At 23.8% G+C, this 27,155-nt stretch overlaps 2 protein-coding genes across 3 annotated transcripts; both read right to left on the minus strand.

Moving 5' to 3' along the window:
- Positions 1 to 3,106: 3,106 nt before the first annotated feature.
- On the minus strand, positions 3,107 to 27,057 carry LOC127277626 (splicing factor 3B subunit 1). Of its 2 annotated transcripts, XM_051298914.1 has the most exons (16): positions 26,843 to 27,057; positions 26,141 to 26,346; positions 23,259 to 23,342; positions 21,846 to 21,972; positions 19,251 to 19,330; positions 18,846 to 19,013; positions 16,771 to 16,984; positions 15,778 to 16,646; positions 13,702 to 14,352; positions 6,046 to 6,171; positions 5,647 to 5,868; positions 5,109 to 5,291; positions 4,739 to 4,927; positions 4,144 to 4,592; positions 3,531 to 3,747; positions 3,107 to 3,331 (listed from the first exon to the last, which is right to left on the minus strand). In XM_051298914.1, the coding sequence occupies exons 1-16, from the start codon at positions 26,868 to 26,870 to the stop codon at positions 3,173 to 3,175; spliced, it is 3,972 nt and encodes a 1,323-aa protein (XP_051154871.1). In that variant the 5' UTR covers positions 26,871 to 27,057; the 3' UTR covers positions 3,107 to 3,172. The 2 variants fall into 2 exon arrangements, with proteins under 2 accessions (XP_051154871.1, XP_051154872.1); XM_051298915.1 differs by lacking the exons at positions 21,846 to 21,972; positions 23,259 to 23,342; positions 26,141 to 26,346; positions 26,843 to 27,057 and adding exons at positions 19,775 to 19,845; positions 20,745 to 21,180.
- Positions 7,337 to 11,817, minus strand: LOC127277627 (jerky protein homolog-like). The gene is made up of 3 exons (XM_051298916.1): positions 11,078 to 11,817; positions 8,578 to 9,017; positions 7,337 to 8,498 (listed from the first exon to the last, which is right to left on the minus strand). The coding sequence occupies exons 1-3, from the start codon at positions 11,426 to 11,428 to the stop codon at positions 7,412 to 7,414; spliced, it is 1,878 nt and encodes a 625-aa protein (XP_051154873.1). The 5' UTR covers positions 11,429 to 11,817; the 3' UTR covers positions 7,337 to 7,411.
- Positions 27,058 to 27,155: the final 98 nt, after the last annotated feature.

The raw sequence follows: 27,155 nt of genomic DNA on the forward strand, positions 1-27,155 counted from the left end.
ATCTTCTTTATAAAATTTTGCTAAATAAAAATTTGATAATTTTTAATTCTAGACATCTCGTATATGCCTTTAAATTTTCAAAATTAAAAATGGCAGGTCCAATATGGTAGACTTTTTTTAAGTCCATCAAATTCGCTTGAAACGCATATTATACTATTTTCTATTTATATTGTATATTATTATTATTATTATTATTACTATTTATATTATATTTATTTTTGTTGGTTACGAATTTGACAAAATATTGTATATTTAATGACTCTGAAAACACCTGAGTGACAAGTTTTAAGCGAATACAATTAATTTTTAAAAAAATTTTCACCATATTCGATCCACCATTTTGAATTTTGAAAACCTGACGTTGGATTTATAATCCAGGGTATAGCCACAAGTCAGGGAAAATTTGGAAAATTGAATATATATGTGTAAAAAAAGTTTTAATTTTTGTCTCTAGTAAAAAACAGTGAAATTATATAAAAAAAACACACACAGAAAAGTAAAACTATTTTTCAAACCTTATGTCCTGCATAATTTGATAAGTATTAGCATAATATTGTAATGTTTTTGTAATATATAATATTTTTAAATATAAAAATATATATTTTTAAAAAATTGTTAATTTTGTAAGAATTTTTAATAACGAGAAAAAGTATAATTACCTTTTTAAAAAATGGTGATAGTAAAAGACTTCAATATATTATACTATTAGGAGTGTTTACCTATTTCTGACAACCATTTTCTTTTTTCGTCTTTCTTTAATTAACACGATAGAAAGAGAAATAAAAACCAAAATGTCTGACAAAGTAGGTAAAAGTCCCTAGACCGCCAATCCCAATGGCTTTTGAAAATTGAAATTCAACCTAAAATCCAACGCAGAATAGCTCCCCGAAAGACGTTCGCGAACGTAAAAAATGAGTTAGAAAAGGACAGAAATATATTTGTATCCTTTTCTATCTCATGCACCTCGTTCACGATCGACTTTTGTGAAGCTCTTGTGCGTTAACCCTAACGCCAAAAAGAGGAAAAGTTGTTAGGTTAAAAATCATTTTCTAGTTTGTAGTTTGTAATTATCGCCCTATAAAAACGGCACTAAACGTGAAAATGGTAAACATGATTATAAAATACTTTTTCCATGAAACACGGACACTTTTTACAAAATCGGTCAAAACACCAAGGATCCTTATCCTTCTAAATTTCTTAAATCCGAAAGATTGTGCGAATCCATACAAATGGGATCAGAAATCACGCGAAACTGACCCACCCCTGAGCCTTCTTGTGACAACCATCTTGGTTTTTTATCTCTTTCTTTTGTATATGTTAGAGAAACACGGAATGAAAACATGGTCACCACAACAAGGCTCTCACCAGATGGCGTATCGCAGTATTTCAGATCCCAAAAACGCGATTGTAAAACGAAAAGTAGGAAAGTAAAGGTGCTTTTATACCTCCAGTATTTTGGTCAAACCAGTGATGGGTAGGTAACATACTTCACGTATATTACATAGTTTGTTACCATATGTTACATACGTATAATACTTCAAAATTTTGTTACACAATGCATTTTTCGGTAGTGAGGGGTAACATACGTATTTTACCTCTGTAACAAACCATGTAACATACGTAGAAAACCTCGAGTTTGTTACATTTACCCATCTCTGGGTCAAACAATCGGCTGAATTGAATTTTCACGGTGGAAATGGAATTTTTTGTCACAGCCAATGAAATTTAGTGATACAACCGTGAAAATTCAATCCAGCCATTTGCTTGATTAAAATACTGGAGGTATAAAATCACCTTTATATAATAACAAGTTCATTACGTCCTGCCGCCGTCAGATGGCAGAAAGCACAAAGTTATTATTATTATTAAAGATTTGTCCTTCCTAAAGAATTTCAGAGACCGTTCAATATTCTTCAACAAAATATTTTATAACTAATTTTTCCTGCAATGTTTTTAACCTACTTTTTAATTGCTGGAATTTATTATTTAGAACTCATTTTTACTGTTAGAATTCTCAATTATTCTAAATTTTGTTTGTATTGAAACGTCTTTAAATAAAAATTCGACGTTATGAATTTCAATAAAGTGCAAATTCAAGTGAGATTTCAATTATTTTGGAGTAATTAAACCATGAGCCAAAAATTTTGAACGTTCAAATGAACGACATTTTTTTTGTACAACGCCATCTTATTTTTTTCCTTTTTTTAAAAAAAAAAATAAAGTGAAATTAAAAAAAAAATGTTTAGGGGGTTCGCAACATAAAAATCACCCTATAGAATGCCTTTTATATAAAATTTTGATAAATAAAAAAGATATTAACCCTTTGCGGATAAGAAAATGAAAAATTTATAGGAATGGCTTGAAACTTGTTACTCGGGGGGTTTTTGGGTCGCTCGTTACGAATATGATGTTGGATTATCAAAATTCAAAATGGCGGATCCAATATGGCGGATGAAAAAATGAAGAATTGATCGGATTTGCTTAAAACTTGTTACTACGGTGTTTTTGATGTCGCTGTTTATGAAAATGACTTTGGATTTTTATAATTCAAAATGGAGCTTTTGTGTGTGTGTGTGTCTGTGATCAATTTGATCAATTTTAACAAAATTGTCCGCTATATTGGATCCGCCATTTTGAATTTTGAAAAGCTGACATCGGATTCGTAATCAGCGATTCTCAAAACCCCCTATAATGCACTTCAAAGATAAATTCCTGTTAAAGAAAAATGTATGCTTCAAAGGGTTAAATAATAATTGAATTATAAACTTACCTGTGATTTCTTTAAGATTCAAAAAAAAAATCGGTTCATCAAGAATTTCTTCGTATAAGATTTTAATATTTTTGATCGTAAACAATAAAAGTTAATTTTTTTTTTTCATTAAAGCGTTTCAATTTTATTTCTCACTTTTCTTTATTTTATTTCGTTATTATTTATTGACATTATGTATTAATGCTCAGGTCAAGTATAACAAGTCGAAAAATTGTTAAAATATAAGGAAATGTGCGCCAATATTTTTCTCTTATTTTTGTTTTTTTTTTTTCATTTTAGATAATTGATTATACCTATTATGAAAAATAAAAATAACAAAATAGTTCTAGATTTAAAAAAAAAAAAAAAAAAAAAAAAAAAAGAGGGAAATAACTTATTGTGGTATTGTACAAATTTTATCGTTTATAAAACGTAATCCAATTCGTATCTAATATACTGATTCTTTGGATCGTTCATAATTCGCGGATAACCAGCGACCAATGCGTCTTGTCCTCCAATATAGAGAGAATTGTAAATTTTCCAATAAACATCACGAACTTTTCGTGCTGGATGAAATAGACCCTGAAAAAAAGAAAGAAAAAAAAAAATTTTTTTTTATCGTGAAAATTCACGTTTCAATTGTTTAATAAAATTGATATCAATATTTTTTTTGTAGTTTTTATTGATTTCGCAATATGTACCAGTTGAAAAATTTGAAAAAAAAAATTATTCTTAAATTAAAAGAATAAAATAAAAATTAAATTTTTGTAAAATTTCTTACCTGAAGTGTGTATTGTAATATTTTTATTGGACCAAGTGCAACTCGCAGACCATCGACAGCGTCCATGAATGCCTGAACTAAATGTGGCGATGTTTCAAAAACATTTGGCCAAACATGATTTAATAAATGTATTAATGCATCCTCGCATCCAAAACCATAAACACCAAGAGCCATGTGTTTAATTGCAGCGCATGCTGTTTGTCTGTGTACCAAATCTCTGAAAGAAAAAAAAAAAGTATTTTTAACTTTATCAACTAAAAAAAACTTGTATAAATAAAATAATATCATTTTGTTTTTGAACAAAGTTTACATATATAAATTAAAATTTTATTAATTATGAATATTTTTTTCTTCATGTTTGTTATTATAATTTGCCATCAAATTTTCTTTGATTTTTTTTATATTATCCATAAAATTAAAGACAATTTTATTTAACAATTTTTTTTTCAAGTTTTGAGTAAAAAACAGTTTTTTCTTAAATAATAAATAAAATAATACGAAATTTTTGGGATTCCTGAAGTCGAAAAAGATAAATAAAGAACAAAAAAAAAAAAAAAAAGAATTTTATTTCTGGTATTATCCATGAGGAAGCAATAATAAGAAATGAACTCACCTGTCCATGAGTGCATCTTCAAGTAATGGACTGACTGCGTAAATATAATCTTTACCCATTTCTCCAATATATTCAAATAAAAATGACAATGACTTGAGAACGCCATTTTGAACGTTTAACTCAGGTACTCGATATTCATTCATTAATGCAGGTAAAACTGTAAATGGACTGCATGTTTCGGCAACAATGGCAATTGCCACCGTTGTACAAACACGATTTTGACGTTCTTGAACTTTTAAATTATTCAATAATGTTGCCAAAACATCATGTGGTCCAATGGCTTTTGCAATATAACCAAATGTATTGACAGTGGCACGTCTAATTGCTTTTTTATGTGCCTTCAACAATTCCAAAAGTTCGAAACAAATTCTCATCCATTCTCTTGCCGAGACATATTCAGGTCCTCGATCTGCTATCCTACCAACTAAATCAATACAATTTTCTTGTACCTGTTAAAATAAAGGAGTTAAAAAATTAAAATCATTTTTTTTTTTTTTTTAAACAAAAAATTATATTTCACACCAATTCGTTATTGACTGATTTGAAATAATTTTTTTTTTAAATTTACTAATATAAAAGAAATCTTTATATAAACCTTTTCGTGTCTGTTTTTCAAAATAGGTGTTAATCTCGGTAGTAAGTCTTTAATTGGTGGCGTCATTTTGGTCATGCCAATGACATTGACAATTGCTTTAAGTGCTCCCAAAATACTTCCTAATACTTCCGGATATTCTTCACCTAAATATTCATAGAGAACGACACCCAAGTGTCCCATTAATTTTTCCTGAAATCAATAATCATTCAACACATTATTATTATCGATTTCTAAAAAGTTAAAAAAATAAAAAAGAACTTTTTTTTGATCACAAATTTTCGGAAAAAAAATGGAAAATTTTTTTTCATATAAAAAGCAGAATAAATTTTTATTTAAATTTAGAATAAAAATAATTTGCTCAATTTTTTACCTCTTCACATGTTTTCATGACGACAGCAATTCGAGATATAAGATCGGCAGCTTGTTGACGAACTTTAGCTGATTTATTATTCAACCTCCACAAAATTGTACCACAAATTTGAGGAAGATACGCCTTTACTCTTGTGTTCAATGTATTCACAATTGTACCAAATCCATTAAGCATAACTACATCCTGTTTAATTTTATTATCCATTAATTTACAATCACTATTGTTATTATTATTATTAATTATTATTGCATTTAAATTTTTATTAAATTAAAAAATTTAATTATTTAAATAAATTTCTTATTTTTATTATATTATTACTGAAAATAATAATAAACATACGTAAAATAATAAATAATTAATTAGCTAAAAACAAAATGAATTTAACAAAAATTTTTAATCTTGTTTTTTTATTATAAATGTAAATATTTAAATTTAATATTTTTATGATTGTTAATCAAAATTGAGAAAATATGATAAAATTTATGAAAAAAAAAATTGCTAATAAAAATAGATAATAATTTAAGAATTATTAATTTACCTCGGTAGTTTGTTCCTGGAAAGCGTATAAAATACCATCAATAAGTTGTTCCTCAAGACGATCGTCAACATCCGTTGCACCTAAATTTCCCATAATTTTCTCAATTGTTTCCATAACCATTTTTCGATATTGTTCATTTTCATCTTTCAAATCATCCACAACTCGATTAATAATTTCTTGCGCACCAACTTTATTGGCAATTTCAACTGTTGTGTCAACCAACTAAATGAAAAAAAAAAAAATTCAAAATAAAATCAAATTATTATTATTTTTGTAAAATTTAATTAAAAACGAAAATTTAATATATATATATATACAAAAAAACATTAAATTATGAAAATACAATCGCAATGGATTATAAAATTATTAAAATGAGATTATTAGAAAAAATTATCTCACCTGTCTGTAGTTCCTTCTATCAAGTGCCATTCTATGATTCCAGAAATTCTTGAAGAAATGTGGAAGAATTTCATCTTTTATATATTGAGCTTCCACACCATCTGTTCCGCAACACTGTTTAACTACCTATAAAATTGAAATTTGTACACATAAATTAAATTGTAAATTGAAGCATTTTAAATAAATATCAATAATAATTATTTTCTAAGTGAGGTGTTTTTAAAATAATGATTGATTTTACATTTTTTTAGAACACAAATTGAAACGATTTTTTATTAATATTTTTTTATTCTTTCACGAATAAATTTGAATTTTCTGGGATTGGATCCAATTAATTCGTAAAAGAAAGTTGATTTAAATCGCATTAGGTATATTTTTTAATCAATAATAAAATAAAAGTTTAATTTATGAAAATTATTCTAATTCAGATTTTTGGTAGAATTTTTGAAAAAAAAACATTTTAAACAAATGGAAAAAAACTTCTAATTTATTAATGATTTCACAAAAAAAAAAATTTCAAAAACCAATGACTTTGGCTTTAAGAAAAGTTCCATTTTAGAATTAATTTCAATTTACTTTTTTTTTTGTTACTTTCGTTGCACAAATCTTGATCTTGAATGCGTTAATTTGAACAGTGGATCCAAAATTTAAGAATATATTTCAAAATATTTATAAAAAAAAATTACATATTTTTATCAAAAAAATGTGAAAAAGGTAAAAGAAAAAAAATTTGTAAAATGTACCTGCATATATTATAAAAGGAATTGTAATTTTACTTTGTAGATTTGTTAATTTTAGAATAAATTAATAATTATAACTGTTTTCCTTTAAGCGACAATAAAATTAAAATACTACTATTTTAATTTTAATTATAAAATGCCACTTGAATTTAAAAAATAAGTCGTTTTTTTTTTAAAGTCGAAAATAGTCGAAAAAATCATACACTCAGAATCCTGTATTTTTATTCTTTCTCGAGAAGAAATTGAATTTTTATTAAAGAATACTTAATATTCAACTTTAAAGCAAATTTCTTAAAACTTAAAAAACAATTATGTAAATTACAAATTTTTTTTACAAATTTTAATTTAACAAACTTTTTTTAACTATGAAATTTTTTTTATATTATCGGCGTAATTAATGTTTTCAAATAATTTGATTGACAAAATTTACAAATTTCATAAATAAATAGTTATATAAATTGATTGTATCTCAATAAATAAAGAAAAAAATTAATTATCTAATTTATAGTTTCTTATAAATCGATTTTTAGAAAATACAATTTTTCATGAAATAGTATTTAAAAATAAATTTATATTTTCAATTATTTTACATACAATATTATATACATTACTAACTATATATTTTTTTAGAAAGAAATTCTTTTCTCTTCAATTATAATATTCTGAATTTCTTCAATACAAACAAGATGTAACTTTGAAAATTGTTTACAAGTTTCTGACCATTTTTTAAATTTCATAAAACAATCTAATGCCTCTGATACTGTTATTTCTTTCGATTCCATAATTTCCAATCGATTTTCATTTTTTTCATAATTAACAATTTTTTCCAATGTAATATTTTCACATTCATTTTTAATTGTGACATTATCATTAGAATTATCAACATTGTCATTAATTTGTTCAAATTCGGCATATTCATATCGTTCATTATTGTCAATTTGTTCCGATTTAATACTTATAGATTCAATTTCAATTTCTTCATCGTCGTCATCATCATCACAATCCATTTGATTCAATTTGATAGTTTCGAATTTATTTCCACTATTTTTATCACTCTTATTATTACATTTTTTCATAATTGTTAATTTTTCGCTATTTATAAAATGTACAATATCATCGTCTGACAATGGTTGCCAACCACAATCAGTGTCATTTGTTTCAAACCACATGACAAGTTCTTCTTTTGTCATTTTCAATGAAGAATTTAATTCAATTAAAATTTTAACAAATTTATCGCCAATTTCATAAGGAAAATTTAATGATTCATGTAATTCTATTGTATCATCATTCTTCGATTGATCAATAAATAATGGATCATCAGTAATGCATGAATCACCTACAAGTGGTTTCCAAACTTTTCGAAGTGTTGTTATTTTTAATTCATTCCACGTTTCACTAATAAGACGTAGGCCAATAAGAAAAATATTGAAATTTTTCAAAAACTCTTCTACCCCTTCATTGTGAAATAATGCATTTTCCAATAATTTCATTTTGCATTGTTTTTTGAAAAATATCATTAAATCACGATTCATGGGTTGAATCATTGCCGGTACATTTGCTGGTAAATATAAAACTTCAAAATCTTTATTCACTGCATTGAGAATTTTTAAAGATAAATGTATGGGTGCATTGTCCAATATTAAAATTACTTTTCCAATAATTCCACATTTTTTTCGATGATCAACAACATGTGGAATAAATATTTCCTTGTACCTAAATATTATTATTTTCATTAGAAAATTATTAATTATTTTCATTTCATTATATTAATATAAAAATAGAATTAAATTACCAAAGCAAAAATATGTCTTTATCCATTAACGAATCATTTTGCTGTGTATAAATGACATTATTAAAATCAGACAAATATTGGAGACGATTTATTTCAAATTTTTGAGTTATTGAATTTTTTAGAAAACATTCTGATGATTCTGCTTTGGAAATTGTCAACAGTGGAATTTTATTAGTGCCAGTGGCATTGGTACAAAATAACATTGTCATTTTGTCACAAGATTCATTTTTATTATTCATTTCATTTATCTCTTGTTGACCAAAGGAGATCAATGCTTGCCAATTAATTCCACATTCATCAGCATTATAAATATTTTCCAAATATAAATTTTCTGTAGCAATTTTCTCTGCTAAAATCCATGTTAAATCTTCTTTACATTCAAAATCATAAGATTTAATACCGTGACGCCGCTTAAAATTTCTCAACCAACCATTGCTTCCCTAAAAAAAAAAAATAATCACCAAATTTAAAAATTTTACACATTCACAAATTTTTAATTTGAATATTTACCGAAAAAATGTTTAATCTTTCAATTTTTAACCAAAAAAATATTAAATGATTCAAAATTACGATTTTAAATACACAATTAATAACAATTATTTAACTTTTTGTTTACAGTTACTAAACATTTATAATCTTTATCCAATTTTTATTTAACTCTTTGAAAGACAATTTACAATTTTATTTATTGAATTTTATTGTTGAACAATATTTTGTTCAAAAGGTATTGAACGAAAAATTTTTTTAATATTTTTTAACCGAAATTTAATTTTTATTCGTTCAATAACTTTTTAACAAAATTTAAAAAAAAACAGAAAAAAACCTTTTAAGGAGTTAAATGAAGAATGAATAAAAATTATAATTGTTTACTTACTTTAAACAAATAATTAAATATTTGTTATTCAACAAATTTAACAGAAATAATTTTTTTTTCATTTTTAAATTTTTTCAATTGAGCTGCTCGGAAGAAGAACTCGCTTTTCGCTCGGAATGGATAATTTCATTCTAGTTTTAGGCATAGAAATAGGAAAAAAAAAATTTCAAAATTTTGATTTTTAAAAAGTACTACCTTTGTATAAAATATTAAGGCGCATCTTTTTTTCCTTTGAAATTTTTTCGTAGAACGAATATTTTAGTTAATAATCACTTGAGAATTGATATCCTAACACATTGAAGAATAGAGAAAAGGATAATGCTCGTAATCATAATTTGTTTAATAATTTTTAATTGTTATTTAAGGAACTATCGATAATCATGTTTTCTCACCTTTTCCGACAAAAAGTCTGCGGGGAAATTCCGAGTTTCAAGAACTTCCAGTGAGACATTTGTTTATCAATGTATAATAAATTTTTTTTTTTTTGTAAATTTCCAATGCGATTTATTAAATATAGTTTAAAAAATATTCTATTTTTAAGGAAACGCGTGCAGCCGGATATCACGTCGCCACGAAGAGTAGTCTTATTACTCGCAGGGCGTGAAAACATCATCTTCCCATTACTTCTAAATAATATTATTAGTTATTTTAATAATATTATTAATTAAATTGTTTAAAATTATGAACAATTAATAAAAAATTAATTAACAACATTATTAAAAAAAAAAAAATTTAATATGTATATTTATTGTATCTAAATTTTTATTAAATATATTATATTTTTAAATATTTTTAATTTTTATTACAATGAAATAAAAATATTATTAGTAATAATTATTAAAAAAAAACGCAAAATAATTCCAAAGAAATTTTCAGTTTAATAAATAAAGTTAATTCAAAAGAATAATCAATATCATTAAAAGAAATTAATTTTATATTATTCATTGTTTTAAAATATAATTATTTTACTTATTATCGATAGTTCCTTAAATAACAATAAAAAATTATTAAACAAATTATGACTACAAGCATTGTTATTAAGTTATCCTTTTTTCTATACTTCAATGTGTTAAGATATCAATTCTCAAATTATTTCATTAATAATTGTCAAAGATATGACAATATTTATGTTTTAAAATTGAATGAAATTTAAAAATTAAAATTTTTCAGTTTATATGAGCCAAAAGTTTTGAACATTCAAAATGAAGGAAATATTTTTTTCAATCTATAAATTATTAAAAAATTATGATGTCAATGTAAAATAAAAAACAATAAATCAAACAATTATTAAATTAAATAACTTTTTTTTTTAATTATTTAAAACGATATTTTGTACTAAAATTCGTAATTAAAGAAGTTGCAAAAAAATTTCGTTCATTTGAACGTTTAAAACTTTTGGCTCGTGTTTTTTTTGTTAATTATTAACTAAAATATACTTTTTAAAAATCAAAATTTTGAATTTTTTTTTCCTATTTCCATGCCTAAAACTGGAATGAAAAATCCGATGAAAGCAATATTTTAATTATATTCTTAAAAGCAACTTTTTAGTTTGAGGTTATGTCAAAACGTTGAATCTTAAAATTTTTGAAAATTTACTGTTTTTTTTTCTTTGTGCAATGTACTTACTTTAAATTTTGGAGAAAACGAAAATTTTTTACTTAAAGCAAGAGCCTTTTCCTGAAGAATTGGCCCATTAATTGGTTTGCCTCTGTCTCTGGCCTGTTGAAACCAAATTAAAACAGCGTCATCTAAACATTCATAGCTACTTGTTTTTGATGTTTTTTTTCTTCTTGTTTCATGATTATTGTGAAGTTTTTGCAATAATTTTGATTCACGACTCAATAAACGACAACACGTTGACATACTTATTCCATATTCATGTACAATTGTTTCATTTGAGATACCAGATTTAAGTTTTTTTATAACTTCATGTTGTTCTTCGTACGTTAAAAAATGTTTTTTCTTTCTTGCCAACATTTTTTTTTTTTGTTCTTCAAAACACAATCAAATGATAATAAATTCTTCGTTGTCGAGTATATTGTTTAAGAGTTTTGTTGCAATGCAAACAATGGATGCCAACAAAGCTCCAATCCATGGAGATTCGATCGTAATACGAAAGAGACGCGTTCGTGTATTTATAGATAGAGTGCAAAATGTGAGAGGGGGGAGAGTTTGAATGCGGTCGAGGTTAACACATGATACAGGAGTGTATCAAGAATAAAATTTTCCCACATTCTTTAAAAAAAATATTTCATAGAAAAGTGGACAATTTAATAATAAAAATTAAAAAATATTAAGTATACCTAAGATTTTTTCGACTATTCTCGATTGAAAAGAAAAAAATATTACTGATGATATAGCAAAAAGGAAAGTTTTTCCTATTTCGCAAATTTTTTTCGATTTATATTATTCTTGTCAAAACAGTTTCATTCTGGAACTGCAATTTTAGGGTGTCTACTAAAAATCTGAATTAAAATTCCAGGACATTTCCAGGACTTCCAGGACTAGTAGACACCCTGAATTTATTCGATTTTTTAGAGTAAAATAAAAAAAATTTATTTATCAATTAGCAAATAAAGTAGATAATTAATTTGTAAAGGAAAATTAAAATTTTTTCATATATGAATTTAAAAATGTTGAATCCATTGACATAACCACAAACAGAAATTATTTTTAATAACAAAACTATAATTAAAATTGATTTCACCAAAATTTGGAATATTCAGTTGAACAATTTAAAAAAAAAAATTATTTTCAGTTGTTAAATAATAATTTTTTAACTTTTTGTGTTATTTTTTTTTTTTGCATAAAATTAGTAAACAATTTTAATTTTTCTCCAATTTTTATTTTACATTTTTGACTGATACTTTACAATTTTGTTTGTTGATTTTTGTTAAATAATATTTTGATTAAAAATTAATAAAGAAATTTTTTTTTTATATGTATATTTTTTATACAAAACAACAACAAACAATATTGTCAAAAATCTTTTAAAGAAAAAAAAATGAGCTTTTGTTTATAAAAATTGAATAAAAATTACAATTGTTCATTAATTTTAAACAAAAATCATAAAAAATGTTAAATAATTATTATTTGACAAAAACTTTAAGGTTGAAATATTTTTTTCTGCAAATTATACAACTAATACTATGGATGTTTCAAAATTTAATAAAATTAATTTTAATTAGTTTTATTTGGCGCGATAAAATCGATTTTTTACTTTGAGGTTATGTTAAGGGGTTGAACGGCCTTAAATTTATCACAAATATTGATGATCTACTTTATCCTCAGTTCATAGTTTGGAAACTAAATAGAAAAATAAATAGAAATTTTTAAATTTTTTAAATTCGATAACAAATAAATTCTATCAAATAGAAATCCTGATAAATGAAAATAGTACGTAATACAAAAAAATTATAAAAATTTATTTAAAAAATAAAAAATAATTTCTATTTGAACAAAAAATTGTTGAAAATTCAGTTAAATATAAGTCTGTTTAATTAAAGAAAAACCGACAATTAAAAAAATTAAATATACCTAATTTCGGCTAAATAAAATTTCGTTTGATATAGAGTTTCTGTTAAATGGAATTTTCGTTATATAAAAATTATTCAAAGTAAAAATTCAATCAAATATTTAAATTTAATGTACCTAAAGTTTCGAACGTTTTGAAACTTTCGGCACATTTTGTTAAACTTATAAAAATACAAGTAAATTTAATAAAATAAAATTTCGATAAAAAAAAAATATATACTTTACAAAATACTACTATTTATGCATTTTTTGAAAAATATACCGGAAATTTCTGCTCGCTTTCTGTATTCTGATTTAGTATTCTTTTACAAAATATTACAAGGCCTACTAAACTGTTCTGAAGTTGTGTCTAAAATTAATCTTTATGTTCCATCTGTTGCACTTCGTCATTATCAATTATTTCGTGTACCTATACACAGAACAAACTATGGTAAAAATTCAGTCCTTAGTAGAATATGTATTGAAGCGAATGATATTTCCAATGATATTGATTTTTTTGAACCAAGCAAAAATATATTTTGCTCGAGATTACGTGGCTTGTTACTAAATAATAATGAATAATTTTATCATAGCACGCTTATTATTTGTTACTATACTCATGTATCTCAAGGGCTGTTGCCCGTATATGTTTGTTAAATAAATGAAAAATAAAAATAAAAAAAAAAATTATTTAACAATTTTTTTTTCTACAATATAAAAAAAAAATGCATTCCTACCTTTAGGACAATTTTCTTCATTTCCTCATCGGGCGACTGGAATTCTCGAATAAGAATCAACATTACTTCACGAGTATAATAATTGGCATATTCAGCGTCCATAAGTGGAATGAGATAACCAATGGCTTTTAAAAAGGCGGCAAGACCTTTTCCACGATGTGTTCGTATACCTTTCCAAAGTGGTTTTAAAACTGAATCAAAACTCTCGATACCATATGGTGTTGCTGCTTCTGCCAATGCAGCAATAGCCAATGCCGTGATTGTACGTACTTTTTGTTGTTCATCAACTAAACCATGTTCAATAATTTCCACTAAACTCTTTAAATGTGGTAAAATTGCACAACCCATTAAAATGGCAATTTGTTGAACAATTTTAATACCCGTGTGACGTGCTTGCCATGATTTTTTACTGCGACAAACGGCTTTCAAAAATGGTAATAAAGATGGAATTCCCAATGCCGATGCAACAACAGCAAATGCTCTTGCCGTTGTATTACGCACATATTCATCAATATTGTCAATATCGGGTCTCATTGTGGAAATCATTGTCGCTAAACCAGCAGCTTTTGCTAAATTTGAAATTATTTCTCTGCCTTCAACACGAGCATAGTAATCCTCGTCAATCAATAATGGTTCAATGACGACTAAAATCTGAAATAAAAAAAATAATGTCCTCATGAAATTGTGATAAAAATTGAACAAAATTGAAAATCAAATTCCATTAAATGAAAATTGCATTCGGGTTGAATAAAAATTATTTTCAATTAAAACAGAGTAGACAACAACAAAAATTTTAATTTCCTGACATAACAAAATTCGTTTTCCTACCATATTTCACTTCTTTCACTAAAACAGGGATCGCAGTAATTTTTTTCTTAAAAATAGTATCAAATAATTATTTATCGAAAATAGATGACAAAAAACTGATTGCATTGGATTAATAGTTTAAAATTTGGGTAAATTCAATTTTGAATGATAAACTGAAACTTAAATCACTCGAAATTTTGGTAAATTGAAATTTCAATAATTTAGAACTTAAATCAATTTAAATTTAAATAAATTAAAATTCGAATAATTTGACATAATTAATTAAAATTTGGATAATTTAATACTTAAATCAATTAAAATTTGGAATTAGTGAAATTCGAATAATTTGAAACTTAAATTAATTAAAATTTGGATAAATTTGTACTTAAATCGATTAATCTTTAGATAGATTGAAATTTCGTGAAATTTAAGTTTCGATTGATTTTATTTGCATGTGATTAAAAATGTTAAGGGGGGGGACGCCACAACTAATTTTTTGACCCCCTTAAATTTAAATTATCAAACGAGGTTACTTATATATTTATTTTTTTTTGTTGCATCATTTGGGTTTTAAAAACAAACAAAATGGTCAAAAATAAAAAATAATTATTTTTTACCAGTTTAGAATTTAAAGTCTTAAAAAATTTTTAATTTTACTTCTTTCACAATTTTTACTATTTTCTTTTGATAAATTTTTTCCCCACTTTTTTAATGATTCTTAAAAATCTCTCGTATGAATTTTTAAAAATTTTAATTTTTTCAAAAAATAAAAAATTCTAAAATGATCAAAAATTAAAATTTTCTTTTTTTGACCACCTTCCATATTTATAGGATCCAAATGATGAAACAAAAAAAAAATATAACCTCCTTTGATAATTTAAATTTAAGTGGGTCAAAATTGATTAGAATTAGAATGAATTTAAATATCGATCAATTACAATTTTAATCAATAAATGTTTCAACTAATTTTAATTTAGATTTATTGATTTATTTGATTTATTTATTGACTTGTGGCTACCCTGTATTAATAATTTTGTCGTTAAAAAAATAATTTTTTGGCTATTAAAAAAAAAAACCTATCCCTAATATTTCTTAAAATAATTTAAAAATTTTCTAAAACTCATTGGTTCAAATTTTTATTTAAATAAAAAATTCTGTTTAATGAAAATTGCAGTCAAATTAAAATTCCATTTATTTGGTTAAATAAAAAATTTTGTTAAATGGAAATTAAGTTTCAAAATAAAAAAAGTAATAAAATAAATTACAAACCTTGTGAACATACGGCCTGACTAAATCATCCAATTTATAGAGAATTCTATCAATAACTTTAACAAGAAGATGTCTCTCCTGATCCTCAAGTGTCGGCGACATAAGAAGCGGTAGAATTTGATTAAAAAGTGGACCAGCGCCAAATTCACGTGCCTTATCGGTAATTTGTCGAAGTGCAGCTTTACGCATTGGTGGTGTGCCATTTTTAATTTTCAACAACAATTTCATTATTTTCCTTTCCTTTTGATCTTCTGGACTCAATGTCTCCTCATCGACATCAACCAATAATTTATCAAAATATTGCGCATCCTCAGGTTTCATAAATGGTAAATTTCCCTTCGGTTGATTATCCATATATTTTGCATTTCTGTCTTCAGTTTGCATAAAGAAACCTTGCGGTGTACCGGCAATTGGCGTTGGTGTTGCCGTCAATTTTCTCGCTGGTGTACGTATTGGAATATAACCGGCTGGCACTTGTAATACTTTATAGCCAGGTGGAAACATTGAATCAAGTTCATCGTCAGTCAATGGTTTATTGCGCTCATCAATTTCACGTTCCCAACGATATGCCTGCAATTGTTCGGGTGTCATTGACATTAAATGACCGGGCGTTGGCGTTGCCATTCCCATTGCTTTTGGACCAGTTGGCGTCACTCCACTTGGTGTCAATATTGACGATTGATGTGGTGTTGTCATTGGCGTTGCCGGTGTTTGTGGCGTCATTGAACCGGGAGTTTGATTCGATGGTGTTTCATCCCATCTACTGCGTCGTTTACTTGCCGATGGCGTTGGAGTTTCTTGAATTAAATCACCGGCAACACGATCGGTTCTTGGGGTTTCGGCCCAACCGCTACCGTGACCCGGTGTCTCTGTTGAAAAAAGCAAATTCATTTTTAGTAAAAAAAAAAATATATTTTTTATTAGATTAAAATAATTTTAAATAAATTTTTTTCAAAATCCACTTTCAATGTAGAAACTATAAAAATTTGTTACCTCGCTCGGTTTTTGGCGTTTCATCCCAACGATTTCTGCGACTCGATAATTTTTCATGTGAGGGAGTTTCTCGTCCAGGAGTTACAGCACCAGGAGTCGCGTGTCCAGGTGTTGCATCCCACATTCGTGTACTAACACCAGGCGTTGCACCAGGAGTTTCGCCACCTTTTCCATGTCCTGGAGTTTCATCCCATCTGATAGTAGCAGGGGTTGCCTAAAAGAAGCAGAAAGTTTATAGAATTAAAAAAAAAATTAAAACACAAACACATTTCATATGGTTTCATATGACTTTCACAGCTTTATTTTTATAATTTTATAATTTAAATTTTTTTCTATTAAAGTACTCTTAAAATTAAGATAAATATAATTATATTATAAAAATAAATTTGAGGGAAAATCTTTTCAATGAACTTTCTAATCTTTTCTAATCAATTAATAATTTTTTAAAATAAGAACGAAAATTGAAATCCATATTTCAGGCCTCGGATCGTTTTAGTAGATTTTTTTTATTTTAACAAAATTTAATTGGTTAATGAATAGTTTAATTTAAATAACTAATGTTATTTCATATTAAATTCATTTTATTAATGCTGTAATAAGAATAATTCTATAAAAATATTATCATAAAAAATTTATTTCGAATATTTCAGAATCAAACTAATTGTAAGAAAATTTTCAAAATTTTTTGAAGTCTAATTTAAGCAATTTATTCAAATTAAAAATTTTCTCATAGTTTTTTTTTTTAGTTTTGATGGTAAAAAAATTTCAGGCAATACTTAATAATGTTTTACAGATTTTTAAATAAAAATTTTTTTCAAATAATAATTTTGGAAGAGTTAAAGTTGAAATTTTTTTAGAAATAATTGAATTTCAAAAGATTTTATTAATTTTCAGACAATAATTAAATTTTACAGAACTAAAAATAATTTATCAAATAATTTTAGATAAAATTTTTTAAAATTAATTGAATTTTCAAAGATTTACAATTTAGATTTTTGAAATTAATTGAACTTCAAGTGATTTTCAATTTTAAATTTTTGATCATTTCACTACAAAATTTATTAGAAATTTCAGACAAAAATACAATTTGAAAACTTTTTAAGCGAAAAATGGTTTTAGATAGTTGAATTTTCGTAGAATATTATAAAAATCATTAAAAATAATTGAATTTCAGGAGAGTTATAATTGAAATTATTAAAAAAAAAATTTTTAGATGGAAAATTTTAGAAATAATTAAATTTTAGAAGCTTTTAATTTGAAATTTTTGAAAATAATTGAATTTCAAAAGATTGTGTTAAATTTCAGAAAATAATTTATAATAAGAGAAATTTTTAGTGATTTCTGTTCATGAAGAATTTATTAGAAATCACATACAATGATTCAATTCCAAAAGTTTTTAATTGAAAAATGCTTTGAGATAATTGAATTTTCGAAGAATATTACAAAAATAATTAAAAATAATAGAAATTTTTGCAAATAATTAAATTTCAAGTGATTTTGAATTAAAAATTTTTGGTACTTTTATATGCTACTTTTTTTTAAAATTATAAACAATTATTAAATTTCATAAAAATTTGAATTGAAAAATAGTTTAAGATAATTGAATTTGTGAAGAATTTCACGAAAATTATTAAAAATAATTAATTTAGTGAAGAATTTTAGTTCAAAATTTGTTAAATAATTGAAATAAAGAAGATTTTAAAAAGATCTGCATTGTATACTAAAAATAATTTGTATTTTGTTAAAATTTTTTTTTTTTTTTAAATTTAAAAAATGTTGCATTTTATTAAAATAAGTCGGAAAAACTCGAAAAAATCGTATAATCCGAGGCCTGCTATTTGTGAAAATAAATAAACCTTTAAAAATTTCTAAAAGTAGATCTACAGTAAAAACTTATATTTTCAATAAAATTTACAGTAAATTAAATTTTCGATTTTCAAGATTATTAATTTAAATAATATATAAGTATTTTATAATTTCGATTTTTCAAAATTTGCAATAATTGAGAAAAGAATTTCATACAAAAATTTAGATTTTCAATAATCATTCTTAATGAACAAAAATAAATATCTTACGTCTGCATTGTCCCAAGATGTTGGTGTTGCTGCAGTGCTTGTTGATTTTTTCGGAGTCGGAGCATCGTCAGTTTGATCCCATCGACCACGTTTTTTCGGTGCCGCTTTTGCTTCACCATTTGATTTTAACGTGCCATCTCGAGCCTTTTCAACCAATTTTCTTCTTATCTGGGAAAAAAAAAGAATAAATTTTAATATTTATAATAAATCAATATATTCACATTTTCATAAACTTAAAAAAAAAAAAAAACAGTGGACATTAATAATTGAATAAAAGAGGAATAACTGTGATACCTTTTAAAATATAAAATTTATTTCTTTGTAAATTAGGCATTCCCAAATTGTAATTTTTTTTTAAAATTAAATAACTTATCAGTAAAATAAAAAAAAAAATTGATTCTTCACCTCTGTTTCTTCGCCTTTGAGTTGCTGTTCTCTCATAATTTCGGTGTAAGTCCTGGAGCCGACATCAGGAGTTTTCCCACCTGCAACCATGAATCAAATGTCACGCAAAGCGCAACAGTTAGTTTACTTGATTCAATGAGTATTTATAATTCTATAATTGAATTGTTGATGAACCTAATCCACTTCAAAAAAAGTATTTCCTTTTTTTGCTTCTTAGAATATATTGTATATATATATATTGAAAATATATTCTAAGAAAACTATTGAGATCACTCTCTGCATTATTCTACCTGCATGATGAGGAGAAAAAATTTATTTTTTATTTCTTGAAAAATTTTCAGAAATTGTTTTAAAAAAAATTTTTTTCTTTTCAATATTTATTGAGAAAAAAAGCTTTCTCTTTGAGAAAGCAAAAAAAGAGGTAAAAAAAATAAATAAATAATGAAAAACAAAAAAAAAAAAAAAAACATTAAAAATTGCAGGTAGGAGTGATTCGTCAATAGCTAGCAGTGTATCATACGTACGTGGAGATTTGTTGCCATACGGAGAGCATTGTCCTGCTCATCTCTTCCACATCGAAAAATACTTTAGCCATCTAAAAATCAACTCATTCTTGTTATTAATAATATTTGCATTCAGACCATTCATTCTATTCATTTGAAAGAAACACGTTCTCTAAAAAAACCTGCATGATAAGCCAAAAATCGTCGATATTTTTTTTTCTTTTTTGATATTAAAAAAAAATAATAATAATCATAATAAATCTGAAAACATAGTATCCGATTTTTTTTTTTTCGAATAGTTGCAAAATTATTTCTGGAATGATTAGATAAATCGTATTTGGTAAGTATTTTTTATTTACATTAATTTTTATCTATATAGGTAAATTTTCATAAAAAATTTTGTATTTGTAAGAAAATTTGTATTAAAATTTTTTATTTCTACAAAGATTAAAATAATGTTTTTATTTTTAATTTGCATTTAAAAGAAAGATTAAAAATGTAAACCAACAAGCTTTTTAGAAATAAAAATAAAATTTTCATTATTTTCAAAAAATTAGTTAAAAACAAAATTATTTTTTAAATTATTTTATTCTAGCAAATATTTTAATCATTTTTTTTTGTCTTGAATAAAAATATATTTTAGTTTAGTTTTCTATAAGTGAATATATCACTTTTTTAAACAAGGTGGTTCTTCAAAATTGCAAAATTTTAATGGCATCTATCGAATTAAAAAAATTTATTATTTTTGAAAATTTTAATGGCTTAGAAACACTATGAATATTTTTTTCAAAAATTAATGGAATTTTTTTTTTTTTTTTTTAAATTATATCTTTTGGATTAATTTCTATAAAGCTTGATTATTAAATAAAAGAAATTTGTAAAAATAAAAAGCACATTTCAAATAATTTTAAGTGTTGCTACTTTTGGCTTATCATTATTCTAAGCAGGTTTTTAGAATAGGGCTTTTTTTACATCTCAGTATCGTTTTGACCTTTGATTTATAGTACCCAGGGTAAGTTGATGATTCCAAATGTGCAGACCGCCACTAAGATTGGAAAAAAACGGTAACATTAGTATGAGCTCGAACGAAACGCATTCATACTTTTCCATTCAATCCAGACTTACAAAAAAAAAAAAATCATCAATCATAAACAATATTCTGGTATTAAAAAATTCTCAACTATATTATCAGGCAGTGTTTTCTTTTTCTTTTCTATAAAATGTGTGGGTGAGTGACAAAATCTAAATGTCCGCATGTGTTGTATTATTATTAATATTGTTTCGATACACATTCCATATGTTGAAAATGAATCGAAATAAAATTAAATATATAAATTGTAAAATGACAGCTGTTAAAAAAAGGAATATTTACATTATTAATCGGCAAAAAAAAAAAAAAATTAAACAGAAAATAGCGAAGAAAAATATGAAAGAGCAAAGCTAATAGTGAATGAATAAATTTTTTTCCTTTCGTCTTAAAATAAAATTGCAGTTTAGAATTAAGCATTTCCTAATAATGATTTGAAACTAAAAAAAAGATTTTTCAAAAAGAGCAACAATTTTTAAAGACAAACAAAAGAACACAATAAACATCAATGAGAAATTTTCTATTTTCATATCTGTTGAAGATATTTTCTTTAAATGAAAATTTCCCTTGTGTTTAAATTTAAAGTAAACGTTTCATTATTTCCAAATGAAGTAAATATTAAAGAAAGTAATTATACATTTTGCGACAAAATTTTTAAATTTAAATAGTTCATTAATAAAAAAATTAATTTTTTTTTAAAAATAATATTTCACTTTTTTTTCTTCATTTGTACTTTCCAATTAATATCAAATTAATGAAACATTTTTCTCGATGCTTTATGTATTATAAAAAATAATATAAAATTGAGCCCCTAGATAAAATAATTTTTGTATTTGAAAATTTTTGTTTAGAAAATAAAATAAATAATTTCTATAATTGATTTAATTTTTGTAAAATAAAATTTAATTTCTAGAGAGCTCAATTTTAGTTCATTCTTAAAATACAAATAAAAGTACGTTTACCTTTCTTATAACAAAAAGAAAACTTTAAAAAAACAATACCAACCTTCAGCAAAAGGATCAACTCGTTCAGGTGAAATTTTCATGAGACGTCTCTTTTGTCTGTAATCATCTTCTCTCTCAATTATTTTCGCTGTTCGTCGTTCTGCAAAAGGATCGTAATCCTTCTGGCTCTGGAAACAAAAAAAAAAAAAAAAAAACGGATAAGAAAAATTAATTTTTTTTAGTAAATTATATAAACGAAAATTTGAGAAATAAAATCGAGAATTTTCTCTGCTTTGTAAAAATAAATAAAATTTTAAGAATTTCCTGAAAAACAATTTTAATAAAAAGAATATTTTCATATTTCTGCAATATAAAATTAAAAAGTCAGAATATCATATGAAAGTACATTGAATGTACTTAATATTAAGCTTCAAGAATTTTATACTGATAACTTTAAACCATAATATAAAATATTTTTTAAAAATAAAATTTAATTCTAATTTTTACGTAACCTTTTATAATCATTTTTAGATTTAATTTACAGATTTGAAAACGTTAAAAAATTATCAAAAATAAATTAAGCGAATGTAAAAAAAAAAAAGATTATTACGAGTTATAAAATTTTTCTAAAAATAAGGCGCAACGACTTTAGGTGAAATATAATGAATTGATTGAGTTAATTAATTTTTTAATAGAATTCAAAATTATGAAAAATTACAATTTTTTAAAAATAATTTCTATTATTTTTCATCGGCAATTTTTTTCTACGTTTTTCTCATGATTCTGACGATTAATTTGTGTAGATTAAAAAAATTTTAATTTATTAAAAAAAATTTTGTTTATAAAATAGAATAATAAATTAAATGATGTAACCGATTAAAATTTAACTGGTAATAAATCTTTTTAAAATTCAATTTTTTGAAAAATTCTTCCTTGCAAGAAAGTTTTATTTAAAAAGAACACAAGAATGTTAAAAAAACAAAACATTAATTATTTAAGAATAAATTAACAAAATTTATAAATACATTGAAAATAGTAATTTTTTTTAAATATCTGATTACAAAATTAACATAACTAATCCTTAAAGCTTTATCTATTTTTATTTTTGTATATGGAACACTACAATAAATATTTAGTAACCCAATTATAATCTAATAATGTGACCGCGGGGAAATATGTATAATTAACTTTTTGTCATCTTTTTTTTTTACATTTTGACAGTTTTGAGAATTTATATTTAAATTTAAAGAATTTTTTTTTTTATTTCAAAAAATGGTTTGAACTTGAAGATTTGAGAAACTAAAAAATTTCAGAGCTTTTTCATGATATTCAGAAACTTTTTAAAATTCCATACTGTTTTTATGATTTTCAAGTTCCGTACGAACCCTGAATAAATAATTAATTGAAATTTTTTAAAATTATAAAAGAAAGTTAGTACAAATTTATTTTTAAATAAATGAAAAGGTAAACTCACTCGAGAAACATCATTGAGTACTGAAGCGGGAGCTGTGTAACCAGGTCTATTTTTGCTGAATGTTGACGAGTCATAATCATCATCCTGAGAATGAAAAAACATTATTAATTTTATACATTACTCTAAAAAGAAACTAAATTTTAAAAAATAATTTATTTTCTTTTGAACTTATTAAGAACTTCTAATCTTTTTATTATAAACACATTTTATTTCAGATGATAATTAAATATTTAAAAAAATTACTGTCAAGTTTAAGTACATTAAACATTTAATAAATTATTATTTTCTAAAAATGACGTTTTCAGGCCTCGGATCGACTTAAAGGCACAAAAAAGTCGAAAAAGTCGATTTTTTTTATTTTAACTAGAATATTTTACAGATTTTTAAATAAATCTTTTTTTTTTAATAATAATACTTTTGGAAGGGTTAAAGTTGAAATTTTTAGAAATAATTGAATTTCAAAAGATTTTGTTAATTTTCAGACAATAATTAAATTTTACAGAACTAAAAATAATTTATCAAATAATTTTAGATAACATTTTTTAAATTTAATTAAATATTCAAAGATTTACAATTGAGATTTTTGAAATTAATTGAACTTCAAGTGATTTTTAATAAAAAATTTTGGATGATTTCAAAAAAAAATTTATTAGAAATTGCAGACAAAAATACAATAATTTGAAAACCATTTTTAATTGAAAAATGGTTTCAGATAATTGAATTTCCTTAGAGTTATAATTGAAATTATAAAATTTCAAAAAATTTAAAAAAAATTAAATTTTAGAAGCTTTTAAATTCAAATTTTTGAATTTTTGAAAAATTTCCAATTATTTTGGGAAATAATTGAATTTTAATTGAAATTTTGAATAATAATTTAATTTTAATTGATTTTTGATTGAAAATTTTGATAATAATTAATGTTGAATTGAAAATTTGGAAAATAATTGAATTTAAATTAAAATTTTGGATAATAATTTAATTTTAGTTGGTTTTTGATTGAAAATTTTGAAAATAATTGAATTTTTCCAATTATTTTGGGAAATAATTGAATATTAATTGAAATGTTGGATAATAATTTAATTTTAATTGATTTTTGATTGATAATTTTGATAATAATTAATTTTAAATTAAAATTTTTAAAAATTATTGACTTTTATTTGATTTCAAATTGAAATTTTTTAAAATAATTGAATTTTATTTGATATTGAATTGATTTGTGATTTTGAATTAAAAAATTTTGGTAATTTTTTTTGATATTTTTTTAAAATTATAAACAATTGTTAAATTTCATAAAAATTTTAATTGAAAAATAATTTGAAATAATTGAATTTGTGATGAATTTCATTAAAATTATTAAAAATAATTGATTTAGTAAAAAATTTTAGTTAAAAATTTGTTAAATAATTGAAATAAAGAAAATCTGAAGATCTGCATTTTATACTAAAAAAAATATATTTTATTTACAAATTTTTTTTTAAAAAATGTAAAAAAAGTCGAAATAGTCGCATTTTATTAAAATAAGTCGAAAAAAGTCGTATTTTTGAAAAAAAGTCGGAAATAGTCGAAAAAGTCGTATAATCCGAGGCCTGGATTTTTTGTGTTAAAAAACGTAAAAATAAGTGAAAAAATACGAATTTGAAATTTTTTGATATTACAATACTTCGTCAATGAGGAAGGAAAATAAAATAATATTTTATTATTTATAAATGGGGCATTCTATGGGAAATTTTCATTAAAAAATTTTTTTTTTGTTAGAACGAAGCTGAAGTACGCAACATTTATGATAAACGATTTTTTAAGAAATAATTTTTTTAAATAAAAATTCTATAATTTTTTGCCTATAAAGTATTTTTTTTATAATTTGTTGATTAATGAAAACTACAAGAAATATTTTTTAGGTAAAAAATTATAGAATTTTTCATTTTAAAAAATTTTTTCTTTAAAAGTTGTTTATCATAAACGTTGCGTACTTCAGTTTTGTTGTGCGAAACATTTTTTTTTGAAATCTATATGAAGACCTTTTAGACCAACCAGAAATCCAACTCTGTTCAGACAGTCTTTTCAAAGAACAAACTATGTAATAAATTCTGTTATAAATAGGATAACAAGAGAAGCTAATGAGTACCATAACAACCTTGATTTTTATGGTATTTCTTTAAGTAAATTTGTATGTAAGCTACGCTCTAAAATTTTTGATAATGCTTGAGAAATAACAAAACATTGTTTCGCACTGTCATTTTTCTTATGTTCTTTTTTTTTTTTTTATATACTTTAGTACTCTTGTACGAAAGGGCATTGCCCGTATATATATGTAAATAAATAAATAAATAAAAAATAAGGAAATACGTATTTTTTTTTTATTTTTTTATTTGATGAAAATAAAGGAAGTATGATTTTTTGAAATTTAACGTCAACGAAGGAAGTGTGTTTTTGGAACATTTTTTTAATCTATTGTACTAATAAATTAAAAATTATACTATATATGAAATTTGTTCATTTGTATAATTTTTAATTTATTAGTACAATAGATTAAAAAAATGTTCCAAAAACACACTTCCTTCGTTGACGTTAAATTTCAAAAAATCATAACTTCCTTCATTTTCATCAAATAAAAAAAAAAAAAAAAATACGTATTTCCTTATTTTTCATATATAGATTTCAAAAAAAAAAATGTTTCGGAGAAAAAAAAAAATTTTGAATTGAAAATTTCCCATGAAATGCCCCAAGTGCAAATTTTCACTTTTATAGTTTTATTATTTGCAAAATTATCATTTAATAATAACTTTATGGAGAAAAATAAATCAATAAAATTAAAACAAAAAGGGAATAATTTATTTAGTTTAAAAAAAAAAAAAAAACATTTGCAATTTAAAAATTTTTACCTCCATTTCATCTTCAACAACTGTTGTTGAATATTTCATGTTATCGAATCTATTGGCTTTGTCATAAATGTCTGTATCGTAAAATCCAGTCGTTCCCAAACCGACTTGGTCAATTTCGCCTCCCATTGTAATGTCATTTTCATGATCTCTCTGATTGACAATTTCCTTTTTTCTCGACTGGAATTCACGAATTTGTGCTTCGATGTCTGAAATAATTTGAAAAAACATTATTTCTCACTTTAGATCAATTTTAATTCTAAACAAAAGGGAAAAAGAAAGGTTATTTGAATAAAAATTGAGAACTTTGCATCACAAAAGAATCGATTATCACATTTTTAGGTTATGTTTTTCTATAATTTTTTTTTTTTTTTTTATTGACAAGTTATTAATTTATTTTCATTTAAAATTAATAAAAATTACTCTCTAATTATATAAATAATTTTAAAATTACAAAATTTTTGTTTCACGCTAAATAGGAAGTTGAATTTTTCATTTCTTCATGATGAAAATTTTATAGCGTTTGAGATTATATATTTAATAGAAAATATGAAAATAATTGTTTCACTATCATGTAAATATTAAATGACTTTTAGTTTGAAATAAATGATAAATTGCTTGCAAAAATTAGAGGAAACCAAAAAAAAGAAACGTTGTTGTTTTTGGAAATGCTGTGTTCAAAAGAAAAATGGTTTAAATTCTTACCTTCGTGAGTCCGTGGAATGGAATCCATTGTGGACTGTTGTGATGTACTTTAATAATTGAAATCTTTCAATATATCGTTATTTTTCACTATAAAGTTTTGATTTAACAATAAAGTGTAAATTAAACACAATTAAACAGATTGAAAAAAAAATTTATGCAAATTTGACAAACTGACAAACATTAACAATTCGGTCAATAGCCGCCATTTTGAAGAATGTGAGGGAATAATGGTAGGTTCACAAGACAGAATTGTGAAACAATGCTTATTTAGGGTGAATTTACATTAAATGATAATTAAAGGTGAAATCATAGC

This window comes from Leptopilina boulardi, unplaced genomic scaffold (assembly GCF_019393585.1).
Source record: "Leptopilina boulardi isolate dan_hultmark-lab unplaced genomic scaffold, ZJU_Lbou_2.1 LbouV2_172, whole genome shotgun sequence".
NCBI lineage: Eukaryota > Metazoa > Arthropoda > Insecta > Hymenoptera > Figitidae > Leptopilina > Leptopilina boulardi.